This window comes from Lissotriton vulgaris, chromosome 1_1 (genome assembly GCF_964263255.1).
Source record: "Lissotriton vulgaris chromosome 1_1, aLisVul1.2, whole genome shotgun sequence".
Classification (NCBI taxonomy): Eukaryota; Metazoa; Chordata; class Amphibia; order Caudata; family Salamandridae; genus Lissotriton; species Lissotriton vulgaris.
The window spans coordinates 1,494,972,192-1,494,989,436 of NC_141685.1; the positions used below are offsets into that span (position 1 = coordinate 1,494,972,192).

At 48.8% G+C, this 17,245-nt stretch overlaps 1 protein-coding gene across 3 annotated transcripts in view; it reads left to right on the top strand.

The window, feature by feature from the left end:
- The window catches only part of ZNF800 (zinc finger protein 800), a 154,361-nt gene that overhangs the window by 65,780 nt on the left and 71,336 nt on the right, over positions 1-17,245 (top strand). For all 3 annotated transcript variants that reach the window (XM_086967407.1, XM_086967406.1, XM_086967411.1), the window contains exon 4: positions 3,472-3,567. In XM_086967407.1, coding sequence (XP_086823533.1) covers positions 3,472-3,567 — 96 coding nt within the window. The remainder of the gene's footprint in view (positions 1-3,471; positions 3,568-17,245) is intronic.

Below are 17,245 nucleotides of genomic sequence, written 5' to 3' on the forward strand. Positions count from 1 at the left end.
CATAAATTAAAGCCAGCCAATAGACGGTAGTACCTAGCGGCATCCCTGTTGCTAGCAAAAAGAAGAGTGGCTATTAGATGGAGTAGCAAGCGCCCGCTCCCCCCCAACCCCCCCAGGTTTAAGGACTGGCTCATTGACCTGTCCTATTGCAGGGAAACTATGGAGGTATGCGCGAAAGAAATGTGTGAAGAAACATGGATAAAGTTCCTGGGTCAGGGTAAACAATGTATGTTAAGTAACACACCCAGGCAAGCAATATGACTACTGGCACAGGTTAAATGGCAAACAAAACCGGATTAATGATGAAACACTGAATTAGCATAGAAAGTACATTTTAATAAATTTCATAAAACTTGTCAGAATTAAGTCATTGACATCTTGATAAAACATGATAAAAATAGATCCATCATCAAATATGCATTATTTGTGTAAAAAGTAATATAGTTGAGGGATGGTTTCCTGTCAATGCGATATATGCGGAAGAACTACCGCAGCCACCGAGGCCCAAAGACTTCTGGGAACCACTAAAACAATATCTCTTGAATATGCAGGGTGATTAGGTAGTGATAGAATATGTAAATGTACTTATAAGAGGTCAGTAGTGATTATGCTTTGCAGGGAGAACAACAGTATGAATATGCGACGGGCATCTATCCAAAGGAATGTGTAAATGATAAGGTGTAAAATGTCATAGGAAACTTATATCCTGTAGAAAGCCCTAAGATACACTAGTAAATGTTAATACATTAATATAAGATCTTATGTGACTATTGCTGATGTCCTGCTGTGGCTTGTACGTATTTCAACACTATTACTGTACACTGTGACCTGAATACTCACAATGTAAATGTGAATAACTTGTCTGACCAGACAAAATAAATAAAGTAAAAAAAAAAAAACCTTGTTCTCATCCTGCCCTGTGACAATAGTTGAACTGTTTGTGAGACACGACTCGTATTCAACATTTGAACAACAGCTAATACTCATGGGTGTGGTCACAGAAAATACCACTAACAAGGAGGGGTGGTGAGCGCGGTGGTCACAGTTTTCTGCGAGTGGGGGGCAGGAGGGGGGGTAGTTGGTGTTATTTAACATTTGCCTGTCTTTTGTTCCTTCCTCTTCATGAACTCGCTTGATGTATCAACAGAACTGCAGCCGTTCTATACTGTTCATATGTAGGTGCGCGTTCTGTCGCGTTGCATAAATCTACAGGACTGTTGTCCTCATGTCTAGCCTGTTCGATTTAATTTGATCCAGTTTACTGTAACAATATTTACTCTGACAAGGAATGAAATAAGAAAAAAGTAAAAGGAGGGCTGGTGAGTGTCCTAGAGCCCGTAGCCTCCGGGTCCTCCACACCCATCGCGTAGTCGAGAAAATTGAATGAAGAACATGCACAGGGGGGCAACCCACTGTCTCCACAGTTCTCACAATGCAAAACTGGCTCCAGTTCGGAATCACGGATCTCCTCTCCATCCATCGACGCTGCTGGGCTTGTCCCTTCACCTCTGAAACTTCCACCGCTCTTTGCTGCTCTCGGTGGATCTCTTTACCTGTGCATATCCTCTGGGCTCTCTCCACGTCTTGATCTCTGCCATCTGGTAGGCCCCTCAGATCTCTGACTGGTTATTCCGGTGGATGTAAATCAATCCACTGTAATGCCTCTTGCAGGGATCGAACGAATTGCACCCTTCAGGGGTCACCACACACAGACTAGCAGGGAACAGCTTGGCGTAAGGCAAGCCATTTTGGCGAGGACAAGGAGTGTCGACCGTTGTTTTTTTTACCTCCTTTGTGAAGTTTGAGAAAATCATGGCTTTGCTATTATCCGCCTTGATGTCGCCCTTCTTTCTGGCTTGTTCCAGGATATAGTCCCTGTCCCTGTAATATAGTAGTCGGGCCACCACTAGTGTTGGGGGTACATCTGTCAACTGGGCCCGTGCTGGCCCCCTGGGGGCTCTTTCCATGAACAAATGGGTGAGAGCTCCTCAGGAGTGATCTCCTCTCTCAGGCATCTCTCCCTGTAGTCCAGCATATTGTTCCCCACAACTCTCTCTGGAAGGCTATTCACTCAAATGCTGTTCCTCCTCTGTTTTCCGCTTCATCCGCCCTTTGTTCCAGTATCTGCACTTTTCCTTCCAGAAGTGTTGTTCACGACATGTCAGTAAATCAAAGGGAATCTCTGCCACCGTTCTCTCTGTTGTGGTGACTCGTTCCACCAGTCTTCGGTGGTCATCCTTGAGAATGCCCAGGTTTGCTCCCAATGTGTCCACTTTAATTTCTAGTACTTCTCTGGAAGCGGTGATGGCCTGTAGGATATCTTGCACTGTGGGGCCCTCAGGTGACTTATCCAGAGTAGTAATTGTGTCATTGTGTGGCACATGGGCAACCTAGCCACTCTAGGCCAAGCGCCCCCAAGTTCAGAGCCTTTTTTCTGAGTCCGTATATCCATTTAGTCGACTTCAGGGTGGAAAGCGCTGCGAAGTGAGAGGGTAATACAGTGCAGCTGCACTATTTCAGAGGCATCTCGATGCTAATTAAGTCAAAGGAGCAAATGGGCTTATATCGGCCTCAGCAAAGTCGGACACCTCAATGCAAAACCCCACCCACCCCCCTGGTTCTAGGGCACCTCGCCTGGCCCGCGTTTCTCCAGGTATCCGGTATCGTAGTTAAATCACAGTTCTTCCCCATTACGGAGTGGATGCCCTCTGGGTAAAGTTCCTGATGTGATTGGTGGCAAATAGTATGGCTTTTCGGGCTTGTGAACATGGACAGGACATCTCAGGGGTGTAGTCCCACGGTATCCCAGATCAAGGACCTGGGCTTCTCTGCCACGTGCCCTTCAATGATGCCAACTCCCGAGTCCAGGTTGAGCCCACTTGCTAGCTGAGCACCGATTGGGAAATGCTGCGCTAGTCACCTCTCATCTGCTAAGCTCTGGGATCCATACACATCGCCAGTACCACCTGCAGTGATCACCTCCACGAGGTTGACAGCCATGTTACTGTGCTCCCAGGCAATTCGGTTGGGTTTGGGCCTCTCCAGGGAAAATCTTCAACTGGCACCTCCAGTCATAACACATAGGCGTGGTTCCAAGCACCCCACGGCTAGTATGTGTCAGTGGTGTACTTGTTCCAGGTCTACCCTGTGGGGGTATAGTGGACTATGGAGATGCTTCTTCAGTATTCCTGAGTCCCCACTAGGTTGGAGAGTGCTTACTAAGACATGTTCATTTCAGCACGCTAGAAGCCTCAAGGCGGGGCGCTGCTCTAGCCCCTCGTAGTCAGCAAGCAGGTATAAAACGTCTTGCAAGGGAAGCGGAGGGTAGTGGTTCGTCCTCAGGAGCTCTGGCTGAGTTGTCCGCACCCTATTGCCGCTTGGCCACGCCCCTCCCTCCCCCACCACCGTTTAAACCTATTTGTTAGTGGCTATTTTCAAACTATTTAATTTATTTTATTTGCTGTCTTGCAGAGTATCAGCTGGAACCTGGAGACCCTCCTTTATTGCAAAAGCCACTGCAGATGTCAAGATCTGGAATTTTGCAAATTATTGATTGCTTTAAATCAGGTAAGAACCGTACATTTTACTTTTTGTGGGGTCTTTTTACCTGTTGCAAAGCAAAATGCTTTGCAGATATGTTTTAAAGTTGCATATTTCCAGCAGTATGCCATTATATGTGAAAGTGATAGAGGAGCATGTGAATACTGGAATCCTTATGCAAGAGTGGGACATGTGGGAATATTTAGGTTAAAAAAAAAAACGGATGCTTCTAACTGCAGATTTCTCAACTGTAGAAAATCCCTAGGTGCCAGACCTGACCCGGAAGATTGAAACAGCATTGCTCCTTACCGTTGGGCGGCATTATACAGCTTTATATTGATTTTATTCTGCCACAGAAGAGACGTTGGAGATGCATGTAAACATCCCTGCTTGTGGACACCAGATCTTTGCTTTCTGTGCCTTCATATTTGCTGTAAACTTCTTTCTAGTTGGTTCACAAATATGTGCAAGGGCACCATTGTAAAACAATTTTAAGCCTTGTAGGAACTGTCACAAACAACTGCTATGACAGATCACCCCAGGGTGTGACTCTGGTGTCTAAATTCAGATCACAACTCCAAGTCCTGCAAGGAGTGTGCCCTTATGAAGCCGAAGGTGATCTGAGAACGCGAAGTGAAGCAAAGCTGTATGTTTCTAAACACAAACATTTTGAGAGACCCAGTTGCAAACCTTTGGCACTCTTTTGGCTCCATCTGGCATGCCTTTGGCCCTGAGGATCTGCGGAGGCCTCCATTGGTATTACCACTGGTGGGCTGTCCTCTCCGCAATCTGCCTTGTTCAACCTGCCTCTGTTCCGCTCTTGACTTTAGAGCCAACTTCTAATACATCTCCAAAATCCACAGCGATCATTGCATCATTGACGCACTCTGTTGCTATGGTCCTATTTGACTCCGAGCTGAATTGATCTCTGATTTGACTGAGGTTGCATGCTAAAGCCGCTGCGATGCACCCAGTCCCAGTTCAATCCAACAGAACCATGCCTGGTGTGCAGAGCCTCACCCCAGCGCCCCAACAAATTAAGATCAGCGTTACCGATCTTTTGGAGATTAAATTGGAGATTGGGGAGGATTACTTTCCTCAACACTACCATCTGTACGTGCACTTGCAGGAGGCTAGTGGGCTGGATGCTTTCCCAGATACTGGGTTTGCTTTCTCCCTCTGGCCCATAAACTGAAGGGAGTGCCTCCTTCGCTGTGGAAATGTGACAGTCAGACTAGTTGTTGAACCTACAGCTGCCAACTTTGGAAGTCCAAACTAATGTTCTTGTGGAGGTTTTGGCTGGACTTGTCTGAGCCCCTAATAGCATTGAATGAATCCCTGACATACACCCTATCAGCATCTAGTCTTAGCCTTGTTCCTGCCTGCTGGAGCAGACAGGTTGCTAGGCTCCACAGACTGGCACCAGACAGCCTGATTTCTTAACACAACACTGGGAAGTTTGGTGGTTCAGGCTTACACCAACAGGGTGAACTGAAACATTTTATGTTTTTCTCAGCTAGTCTAGCCCTCTGGTAAGTCACTGCCAGCTGTTTGCGGAAGAGCTATTCCCATGCTTTCATGGGACATGGGCGATGAGATCATGTTGGCAGCCCTGAGGAATTCCGGGCCTACCTGGCTTCCACCAATGAAGATACGATCAAATACATCAGAATCAAACATTTCCTCCATTGGTGGCAAAATATATCGCGTGAGGGAGGAAGGGGGCCAGCTATGCCTTACTATACCTTTTCGACCACCTCATCCGAGCTTCTTTGAGAGGAGCACCTGTCCATCTTGCTTCAAGTGCAGAGTATTTTGGCCAAAGCAGCCTTGGAAAAGTAGAAAATAATTCATACGCCTAATATTTCCTCATTCAGAAAAAGGATGGTGCCTTCGTTCTGTTTTGGGTGTCTGTCGTTTGAATGCCTTCTTGTGGAAGGGCACATCTAGGATGCTCACACTGGTCCAGGTACTGTTCTGCATCCAGTTGACTGTATGATGGCATTGGCGTGCAGGACACCTATTTTCATGTGCCAGTCCTGCGGTTCCACAGACGCTACTTGTAGTTCAAGGTAGATCAGAGGCCTTTCTAGTTTCCTTGGCTCCCCTTTGCCCACATTAGTGCCACTCTGGGATTCACCAAAGTTGTGGCGGTGGTCTCTGCACACCTTCGGAGGTTGGGGAACCCCAGTCTTTCCTTACCTCGGGAACTGGCTGTTAAGGGTTGACTCTCCAAAGTCTTAGACCATCTCCAGACAACAGCGAACTTCTGACATCATTGGCCAAGTTCACACCTGACTTTCACATAATCTTATTTTTTTAATCAAGCTGCCCTGGAGACTGTAGTTTTAGGCCTCCACCACAGTGGGTCCAAGACATTCTGGCTATGATCCCAATGCTTAATCCTCAGTCCTGAGGTTTGAGGAGTTGCTCTGAGGCTTCTGGGTCTTTTAGGATCCTGCATCCTGCTCATCTGCTTTGTTCTGCTGTGGAATGTGGAGTGATAGTGGGCTCGGCACCAGGGGAGACTCTCCGATTCTGTCCAGGTTTCGTCCGAGACTAGAAAAGAGTTGCAGTTGTGGCTGCTCGACAGCAGTTGGACTAGCTTCAAACTCCTTTCCTTGCACCACAGCTGACCATGGTGACAGATGTAGTGGTGTTGCTGGATTAGGGAGGCTATCTGGGAGAATTGAAGATCAGGGGATTCTGGTCTTCAGTGGAGACCTGACTCTAAATGACCTTTTTCGAGGTATGTGCCATTTGCTGGTTGCTGAGAGCCTTCCTACCATTCATCAAGGGGAGTTTAGTTCAGGTTCTCACAGGCAACACCGCCGAGTTGGCATTCTAGAAAGTGTGCCTGGTGCCAGGAGACTTTTCACCTTTTGGAGTTGGGATATCCCTGGTCGTCAGCCCCATGGTGGGATCTTTAAACACTGTAGCGGCTAAACTCTGCATGTGGTGGATAAAGAGTTGCGATTAAATCCTAGGGTGGCACTTGGATCTGCTCACTATTGAATGTTTCATGTCAAAATATTGTGTATTGGAAATTTGAATGAAGTACTCTCTCCGAAGGGGTGGAAGGGTGCTTTCCTGATAGTGGAGCATGGTTCTCCTGTACGACTTTCTGCTGCTACCTCTCATGCGAAGAGTTCTGAAGCAGGTCAGAAAAAAACGATCTGAAGTCATCCTAGTGGCTCCACACTGGGTTAGGAGATGGTACTACCTGGATCATCTGGACATGAGCATATGTCTTCCGTATATGCTACAGCTTTGGGAGGATCTACTGTCGCAGGGCAGGGTTATGAACCTGAAACTGCGGAATCTACAGCTCCATACATGGAGATTGATCAGTGACTGTTGATTGTGTTTTACCTTTCTTTCGATGTTCTGGATATCGTCCATGCTGCCAGGGATCCTTCTACAAAGCCTGTTTACACTAGGCACTGGGATACATTTGTGACCTATGGAGGCACCCACAATACAAACCCTTTCCAGGCAAAATTGTTGCATGTCTTTTTTGCTTCATCTCAAGCCCAGCAAGGACTTTCAGTGGGCACTGTTAAAGCTCATTTGTGAGTCTTTCAGCCTTTTATGTGTTTGCTAGACTTATCTTCACTGTTCAAATCACTTGTGGAATGAGGTTTCATAAGCCAATGACATGTTTCCCCCGAAAACCTTTGTGATGCCACTGTGAAACCTCAGTTTGGTACTTGCTTTCCTCACGTGCTCTCTATTTCAACAAATGCACAACTGTCCACTGCTTCTCCTGACTTTGAAGACCGTTTTTCCTGGTCGCTGTAACTTTAGTTTGTCACGTTAGTAAACTCCATGTGCTCTCAGTGCAGCCGCCTTACACCACCTTTTTTCCTGAGAAATTGGAGTGGAGGACCAGGCCTGCCTTTTATTTTTTTTTCTCCAACGGTTGTGACTACTTTTCACATTGGGCAATCCATCACTCTCCAAATGTTTTTTGCCCTGTTTTATTCCTCAAAGGAGGAATAGTAACCCTAGAAGAGCCTAAGCTTCTACATTGAATGCACTAAAAGCCATTGGGTAGATGGTCAGCTTTTGTGGGATTATCCGGAGCAAAGAAAGGCAAGTCAGTGTAGAAATTACCTGTCAATATGGATGGCATTAAATCTCATACATAATAGCCACGAAGCAGCCTGCGGAATGACAGAGGGCCCATTCCACCATGGTCAAGGCTGCTGCCACTGTGCTGACATGCGTAGTGCCTGTCTGACATCTGTTAGGCCGAAACGAAGAAGTCCGTGTACAGGTTCACAAACTGTACTTTTTGGTCTAAGCCATGCAGCAGAAGTTAAAAGTATCCATTACAAGAAAAAGTTACTTACATTTGGTAAGCTCTCTCTGGTGGAATTTCTATCACAGCAGATTTCTCATCGCCCTGCCACCTCCCCTTTCTTTGGAATGGTCTCTTTTCTCATCTAAAATGGTCTCAAACTAGCGATCTGCACACTGGTTCCTCTGATCACTGTTTGGCTGCACATCCTAGGTTGCTGACAGTGTCAAAGAAACTACGATTGATGCCCTGGGGTGTGGGTGTGGTTTACCCGTCACTCTTTGGGCAGGACGAAGTCAATTAAGAGCAATGCAGTTTAAACTTCAGGATCCAGTCTGGTGTCTGTGGATATTCTAAAGGTGAGTAATCTGTAAGAGTATTCACCAGAAAGAGAATTACCTAGGGTAAGTAATGTGTTCTTCACTTAACAGATTATTTTCTGTCACTTCATAGGTTGAATGTAAGGTCTCAACAAAACATTTAACATCTTTGGACTGGGTGTGGACCAGGCTCAGAGTTGTCTTCAGCCTTGCTTGTGCAGTCCCTAACCAAAGCGCATGTATAGCAGAGGTTGGGAAAAATGCAGGGCCTTTTGCCAGGTCATGATCCCATCTGAAAGAGACATGTTGGTGAAAGATTCCTTACCTTAGAATATCCCCAGGCGTCTGACTGGATCCGGAAAGTATTCGTCAGCAGTACCCCTGCGCGTCAGATGGTGGCGTTGTAAGGCTCCGTGTCAGTCGCTGGCGTCGTATCCGCCGAAATGACGTCACGGAGACTACTTAGGCGCCACCCATTTGCGTTGACGTTGGTTCTTTCTTTTTCCCCGCCAGCAAGCGCAGATCCGGTTAGAGCACGTACCCTAGTCACTTTTTGACTATTTGAAACTTTTTTGTCTTCCATTTTTGAGTCTTTGACTCCTGGTACCACGTAGGGATGCTTAGATTTAAATCCTGCGGGCCCTGTCGCCGTACGATGTCGGTTGCCGACCCACATGTCTCTACTGTCTGGAGTGCAACCATGACTCCCGGTCATGTTCCGACTGTCTTGCCATGACTTTGAAGGCCTTATGGGAGAGGTACCATAAGCTGCTAGAGGTGTGTCAGTCGTCTCCGTGCCGTTCGAGGTCCAGGTGTCGCTCGAGGAACTGCTCGCAGAGCCATCGTCATTGCTTCCCGGGGTCAAAGTCTTCACACTCTGATTCGGGTATCATATTGTTAATATGATATTCAGATTATAATGGTTTTAGTTTTTTATGCTTAGATTGATGATATTATCTTCTCTTATAATATATACATATCACTCTCTTATCTTATTTAAATTTTCTATTGTATAATTTAGATTTTACTATATTTGTCATGATTTAATATCTTTTTACTTTCTAATGTGTTGACCTACAGATAGTCTTTTATCTAATGCAATGTTTATATAATTAGACAGTGTAATTAACATGCTACACATTTTCCTTTCCATAGTATATTGAAATGAGTTCATGTAATTTATTGTTCGAGGCATGTGGGCTGCTAAATTCATATCTGTGCATAGATCGCCGCCTAGTGTTGGGTCCGAATGATGGCACATTGTTGTCCTGGAAGAGTCTTCGAAGTATCACGAGATAGGTGGCTCCTCCCCTGGACTACAGTGCGCATGGGCATCGACTCCATCCTCAGATTGTTTTTTTCCGCCATTGGGTTCGGATGTATATTGGTTCACTCTAGTCGGAATCGATATAAACTTTCTTTAGGCCAAAAGGCCTTTAGTTTTCTTCGTCGGTATAGTCTTGCGTTCGGTGCCTGATTCTTCCAGCTCGGATCCGAGCCGGATTCCAGAAAACCGCGTGCTTTCGACGCGGAGGGCCCAGTCGACGCCACAGACCCTATCGACTGATCATCATGGAACGGAGCCCGTTCAAGAGATGTCCCGTGTGCAACTCCAAGTATCCCCACATCGACGTCCACCCGGTGTGCAACAAGTGTCTGTCAACAGATCATGATGAAGCCAGTTGCATGGCTTGTTCCCGTTTTCGATCCAAGAAGACGCTTAAACATCGAAGCGCTGCGCGCCAGGAGGCCCAGCAGACTGCACCGGCGCCTGTGGACATCTTCGATGCCGGGGATGATGAAGGAGCTGACCGGGAAGTTGGTGAAAACCTGTCTAATCCAGCGTCGGAGGTCGACTATAACTACGACGCGGACCCTGAAATGTTCGAAGCGGAAGAAGTCGTTGACGAGGTAGGAGACCACGATGGGGCCTTTGGGGCCATGGAAGATAGCTCGAGCGAAGAGCTACCTCAGACTGACATTGGGGCCGAAACGCTTCAAAAGGCTCAGGTCGAGGGATCGCCACTATGCCTTACCCAAGATCTTACTATGGGTTCTACGGCCCCGCCTTCGGGCTCTGCCACAGACATTGCTATTCAGCCGACCCTGCAAAAACTAAACCGAAAGTGAAAACAACGGTCTCGGCGCAAGTGAAAGCACTGGTGCCCCCCTCGAAACCGAAGGTGTGCATTACTTTGGTCCGATCGAAGGCCTCAGAGCCGTCGGCACCGACGAAGCAGAAGGGTGTTGTCGATCCGAAGACACAGCTCAAGGGCGTCGAGACGAAGTCTGCCACGCCGAAGACAAAGGACCAGGTGGTTGAACTGAGTAAATCGGCGCCAAAGATGGTCGACACCAACAAGGGACTCGGTGATCCGAAGGTTCTCGAGATTCCGCGTCAACAAGACAAGGCCAAAAGCAGCACAACACACGAGTCCACGTCCAGCGGTGCCTCGAAGGATCACGTCGACTCAGCGCGGCCGGCCGCCGCTTTGTCCAAGCAGGTGGCGGACTCCCTAAAGCGCATCAAGGAGAAGGCCTCAACTGTCGGCCCAAAAGATCCTCCCCCTTCGAAGCCGGTCGATAAACCTCATAAAGCGTCAACGCCCATTCACTTCACGTTGCCGCCGAAAGTGGCGCCGAAGGCTTTCACCCCTAGGATGGTCGCCAGCGTGCCAGAGAAGGTGCCCTCTGTGCCTAAGTCGACGACAGTGGTCCCGACCTTAAAGCATCGACAATCTTTGCTGGAAGAACAGCAAGAACATTTTATCGATGCCGAGACAGGCAGACTTTCCCTTCATAAACGGAAAATTGCCCCGGAACAGCCAATGGAGTCCTATAAAATTCCTTTAAAGAAAAAGAAGGATTCCACTTCAACTCCTGTTCTTGTGGAACCACTTTCTCCACATGGCCATGATGTCTCACCCACTTACTCTTGACGTGGACGCTGGGGAAGGTGATGATGAGAAGTACAGCTATCCTGTCTACACCGATCCAGATGATACCAATGAACCCTGGGCAGCTGGTGCTGACCCAGGTGATCCTCATTCTACCCCAGACACTCAGCTCTATGCTGTAAAAACGTTGCCTACAGAGGATTCAGCGGCGTTTAAAGCCCTCATTGAAAGGGCGGCTAAAAATCATGACGTCCAGCTCCATGCTGACCCCATTGAAGTGGACTTTCTTTTTGACACCTTTTCCATCTCAGAGAGAACTGTCAAGACTCTGCCTATGTTGAAGGGTGTCTTAAAACATGCTGGGGAGATCTTTAAAGAGCCTACCAGAGCCAGGGTGATAAACCCTAGAATTGAGAAGAAGTATAAACCAGCACCTACTGACCGTACTTACATCAAGGGACAGTTGCCTTTGGACTCTCTTGTTGTCTCAAATGCCCGGAAGAGGGCTAATTCTCAAACAACGGGTGATGCTCCTCCACCAGATAAAGAATCTAAGGTGTTTGAGATATCAGGGAAAAGGGTGGCAGTTCAAGCGGCCGAGATCTGGCGCATTTCAAATACACAAGCACTTCTAGCGATGTATGACAGGGCACACTATGACACACTGGAGACCCTGTTGCAGCACCTGCCAGACGAATACAAAGAGGCAGCTGAGATGCTCATCCAAGAGGGGAAGCTGATATCCAATGCTTCTATTAAATGTGCACTGGATGCGGCTGACACCGCGGCCAGAGCTGTCAACACTAGTGTTATGCTGAGACGACATACCTGGCTCAGAATCTCGGGATTCAAGCCAGAGATACAGACCACCATTCTTAATCAGACAGTCAACCCTGATCATCTGTTTGGCCCAGAGGTGGACACCACCTTAGAAAAGATCAAAAAGGACACTGAAACTGCTAAGTCCATGGGGGCCCTGCAGTCCCAGCAATTCAGGGGTGGTTCTTTTCGTCGCTCAAGCACTAGAGGTGTTTCCAGAGGCCAGCTCTCCCAAACCACGCAGTACTATAAAGGCAACACGCAGACCACATACACCAAACAAAGTCGAGGTGGATATCGTGGGAACAGCGCCAAAGGCAGAGGTCGTGGAAACAACAACTCCAGATCCTTCGCCACTAACAAACAGTGACGCCTTGTCACTGCCCCCCGACCACGCAACACCTGTCGGGGGGAGACTTCAACAGTTCCTGCCAGTCTGGAAGACCATCACCACAGACAGGCGGGTCACACAGCTTATACAGTATAGTTATTGTCTGGAGTTAACATCCACTCCACCCAACATACCCCCAAGACACCGTCCTATGTCCGCCGAGCATTTGCACTAATTGCAGCAGGAGGTCCTCGCCCTGCTGCAAAAAGGGGCAATCGAGCTCGTGCCTGTGGAAGAAAGAGGCACAGGAGTTTACTTACTGTACTTCTTGATACCAAAAAAGGACGGGTCCCTCAGACCCATACTGGACCTCAGACTCCTCAATCAGTACATCCTATCGGAGCACTTTCACATGCTGACCCTGCAGCAAGTACCCCCGTTGCTCAGTCAGGGGGATTTTCTCGCAACTTTAGATCTAAAGGATGCGCATTTTCACATTCCGCTGCACCCGTCGCACAAAAAATACCTCTGGTTCACCATCCAAAACCAACATTACCAGTTCAAGGTTTTGCCTTTTGGGGTCACCACGGCACCCAGGGTGTTTACGAAGTGCCTGGCGACGGTGGCAGCACACCTAAGGAGACAAAACATTCACGTCTACCCTTATCTGGACGACTGGCTCATCCAGGCAAAGTCAGCCCAGCAGTATGCCGCCCACATGTCCCACACCATTCACCTTCTTCACGATCTGGGATTCTCACCGAATTACCCAAAGTCCCACCTGCCCCCCGCCCACATGCCGCAGTATCTGGGTGCGACAATAAACACTCTGGCAGCCACAGCACAGCCAAATTCAGTGAGGGTCATCAGCATTCAATCGCTGATACAAACATTCAGACCTCAACACTCGCTTCCAGCGAGAGTGTTCATGCAGTTGATAGGCATGATGGCCTCCTGCATCTCCATAGTCCCGCACGCGAGAATACATATGCGTCCGCTTCAGGATTGCTAAGCACGTCAGTGGACTCAGGCTCACGGACAGTTGAAAGACATAGTGTTGGTGAGCGGTCGGGCTTACAACTCTCTGCATTGGTGGAATCCACAAAACCTTTGCAAGGGCGACCGTTCCAAGAGATCGTCCTGATGACGGACGCTTCTCTCCAGGGATGGGGAGCTCATGTACTCCATTACACTGTGCAGGGACTATGGACACCACAGCAAAGGAAGATGCACATCAATGTTCTGGAACTGATGGCGATCTTCATGTCACTAAAAGCCTTCAAAGTACATCTGTGCAACAAGGTCGTGTTGATCCGGACGGACAACATGACGGCCTTGTACTACATTCAGAAGCAGGGAGGAACACACTCTCCACAGTTGTCTCATTTGGCTCAGAGCATGTGGAAGTGGGCCATTCAGAGAAATATCTTCCTCATGGCAGAACACCTCCCAGGCAAAGACAATCAGATGGCAGACCTGCTCAGCAGGTACAGCCACCAAACGCACGAGTGGGAGTTACATCCATCGGTACTCCACCCGTAATTCCAAAGGTGGGGTCATCCAGAGATAGACCTGTTCGCCACAAAGGAGAATGCAAAATGCCGAAGCTTTGCCGCCAGGTTTCCACACCTCCAGTCGCAAGGCAATGAGAAATAGATGAACTGGTCAGGCAAATTTGCGTACGCTTTTCCCCCAGCACCTCTAATACCGCTGGTGGCACGCAAGCTGAAGCAGCACTCGATGACTCTCATCCTGGTTGCTCCAATATGGGCTCGCCAACCATGGTACACCACGTTTCTGGAACTGTCCGTGGTACCGCATCAAAGGCTGCGCCTCACACCCAGGCTTTTGACGCAGAGCCATGGCGACATTCAGCATCCAGATCCGCAACAGCTCAACCTGGCGATCTGGCTCCTGAGGTCTTGGAGTTTGGCTACCTCAACTTACCTCCTGACTGTATGGACATCATCCGGGAGGCAAGGAAGCCCACCACCAGAGCATGCTCTGCGGCAAAGTGGAAGCCGTTTGTCATTTATTGTGCAGGCCACAACATTAACCCGCTAGATGCCTATATTCAAAACATCATTTGTTATCTATTGCATCTGTACAAATGTAATCTGGCCTATGCTTCCATTCGCATACATTTATCCGCAATGGCTGCTTATCTCCAAAACAGACAGCACCTCTCACTTTTCAGGGTGCCGGCCATTAAATCCTTTCTGGAAGGACTCCAACAAGTCATTCCTCTGCGGACGCCACCAGCTCCAGAGTGGAACCTCCATGTGGTCCTCACCAGGCTGATGGGTCCCCTTTTGAACCACTGCATTCCTGCGAGATTGAATTCTTGAAATGGAAAGTGGCTTTCCTTATAGCGATTACGTCGCTACCACGAGTTAGTAAACTCCAGGCACTAACTATCCAAGAGCCATTTATTCAAATTCATTCTAACAGGGTGGTGCTTCGCACTAACCCTAAATTCCTTCCTAAGGTAGTGTCTCAGTTCCATATCAACCAGACTATAGAACTACCTGTGTTCTTCCAAAATCGAGAGTCACTGGCGGAGAGAATGCACCACACACTTGACGTCAAAAGGGCCCTAATGTATTACATAGATAGGACCAAAGATTTTAGGAAGACTAAACCACTCTTTGTTGCCTTTGTGCCACAACACAAAGGTAACCTAATTTCCAAGGCTGGTATAGCCAGGTGGATCGTTAAATGCATTCAGATCTGCTATCCGAAAGCCAAGCGCACTCTCACCATTCCACCACGGGCCCACTCCACCCGAAAGTTGGGGGCCTCCATGGCTTTCCTTGGAAATATTCCTTTGGAAGACATATGTAGAGCAGACACATGGTCTACCACACACACATTTACAAAACATTACAGTGTTGATGTGCACTCCAAACAGCAGGCAGCTGTAGGGCAGGCTGTTCTAAAAACACTTTTCCAAACTGCTGCAGCTGGCACGGGCGGCCGCCGTTAATGGAGGGACTGCTATGTATTCTATGCACTGATATGAATTCAGCAACCCACATGCCTCGAACCGAATATGCTACTTACCAGTATGCATCTATTCTTGGCATGTAGGGCTGCTGACATTCATATCGCCCACCCTCCTCCCCGGCGCCTGTAGCGGCTGCAGCATTCACACATACTTCTAGCATGGTCATCATTCACTTAGTTTCACCCCATCTTGGCCACAATGGCTAAAAACAATCTGAGGATGGAGTCGATGCCCATGCGCACTGTAGTCCAGGTGAGGAGCCACCTATCTCGTGATACTTCGAAGACTCTTCCAGAACAACAATGTGCGATCATCCGGACTCAACACTAGGCGGCGATCTATGCACAGATATGAATGTCAGCAGCCCTACATGCCAAGAACAGATGCATACTGGTAAGTAGCATATTCGATTTCACATATGGACTAGTATACTGGTATATATTTCATATGCATTTTTTTAAACATGAAATACTAATAAAAAATGATAACACAAAAGAGACTTCATAAGAAGTTGAAGAAGCATTTCCGCTCTCAGACGTCCCCTCCTCGGTCTCTGGACGCGGACAAGAGGGCCGGGGGTACCACCCCCATCTCTTTTGGAGCATGTGAGTCCCGCGGCCTACCCACCTTATCCGGGTCAGTCGGCGACTCCTGCCCGGGTGCAAGATTTTCTTGCAGCCATGGACCGCCGCCTCTGGCTCCCGCCGGCACACCCTCTGGCCCCGCGGTCCCAGTTGAGGGCCCTTCTTTGCTGCCTGCTCCACTGCTTGCGGCCCCGGCCCCGCTGGGACCTCTGCCCGCGGCTCCGATCCCGGCGTCGCAGTGGGTTCCGTTCTTTCCACCACCACCACCCTTGCCCGGGTTCCTGGACAATTTTGCTCCTGGTTGGGACCCTAATTGGGACACGGAGCCATACCGGCGTCGACCGTTGCCGGCGCTGTTTGACCATTTTGTATTCCCCTGTCCCTCCCTCACCACCGCAGCCTATTCCACAGGCAGTGGAGGAAGGGAATGACTGGGAGGGGGTCTGAGGACCCTCTCGCACGGTAATGCAGGTCAGAACAGGAATGGACAGAAGAGCTAGAGGATGCCGGTGGCCTTGACCTCTCCTCTGACCCTGGTTTTCTTTCTCCTCCTGCGGTGGCTATGGAGTAGGGTGCCACATACACTGTGGGGCTCCGTAGAACAGCTGAGGCTCTTTACCTTGACCTGCCTACAGTGACCCACAAGACTAATCCCTTCACTGAAGTACTTCAGACTGCGACAAGCTCTTTGGAGGCATTGCTTCTGACATCTTGATGGGCACCTGGTCTAGACCGGCCACAGGGGTTCCCGTGGATTAGAATATGGCCCTGCGACTTCGCCCGGCCCGGTTGACCCTGCTTTTCTATCCACCTACCCAGCACCGGAGAGCCTGGTCATCCAGGCATTCACTTCCCAAAGCGCATTCCCTACTGCTCCACGGGATTAGGAATCCAAAAAGCTGGAACAGTTCGGCAAGAAACTGTTTTCATCTGCCAGTTTAGGGCTATGGTCGGTGAACATCGCATGCCTCTTGGGCCGCTATTCCCATGCTGTGTGGGACACAGTTGCGCAGGTGCTGCCTCAGTGTCCGGAGGAGGCTCGGACCATGCTTTCCCAAGCTGTTGCAGCGGGGAAAGATGCAGCAAAGTTCGCCATTAGGTGTGGACTGGACACCGGAGACTCACTGAGTAGGGCGATTTCCACGACAGTGGTCCTCCATCGCCACACCTTGTTCCAGTCCACTGGTTTTTCGGGAGATGTTCAAAGTTCTCTTATAGACATGTCCTTTGATGGTACTCGCCTATTTGACGATAAGGCAGATAGTGCGCTGGAGCGTTTTAAGGACTACTGTGCTACGGCTAAGTCCTTGGGTCTCTCCAGCACGTGCCTGCCACGTCTACTTTTCGTTCCTCCATTCGTGGCCACGGAAGGGGCGCCCAACACGTTTGTTCAGCCAGAAGCCTGCACAGAACCAACCTCTGCGCTGCCGAGGACGAGGTTCCT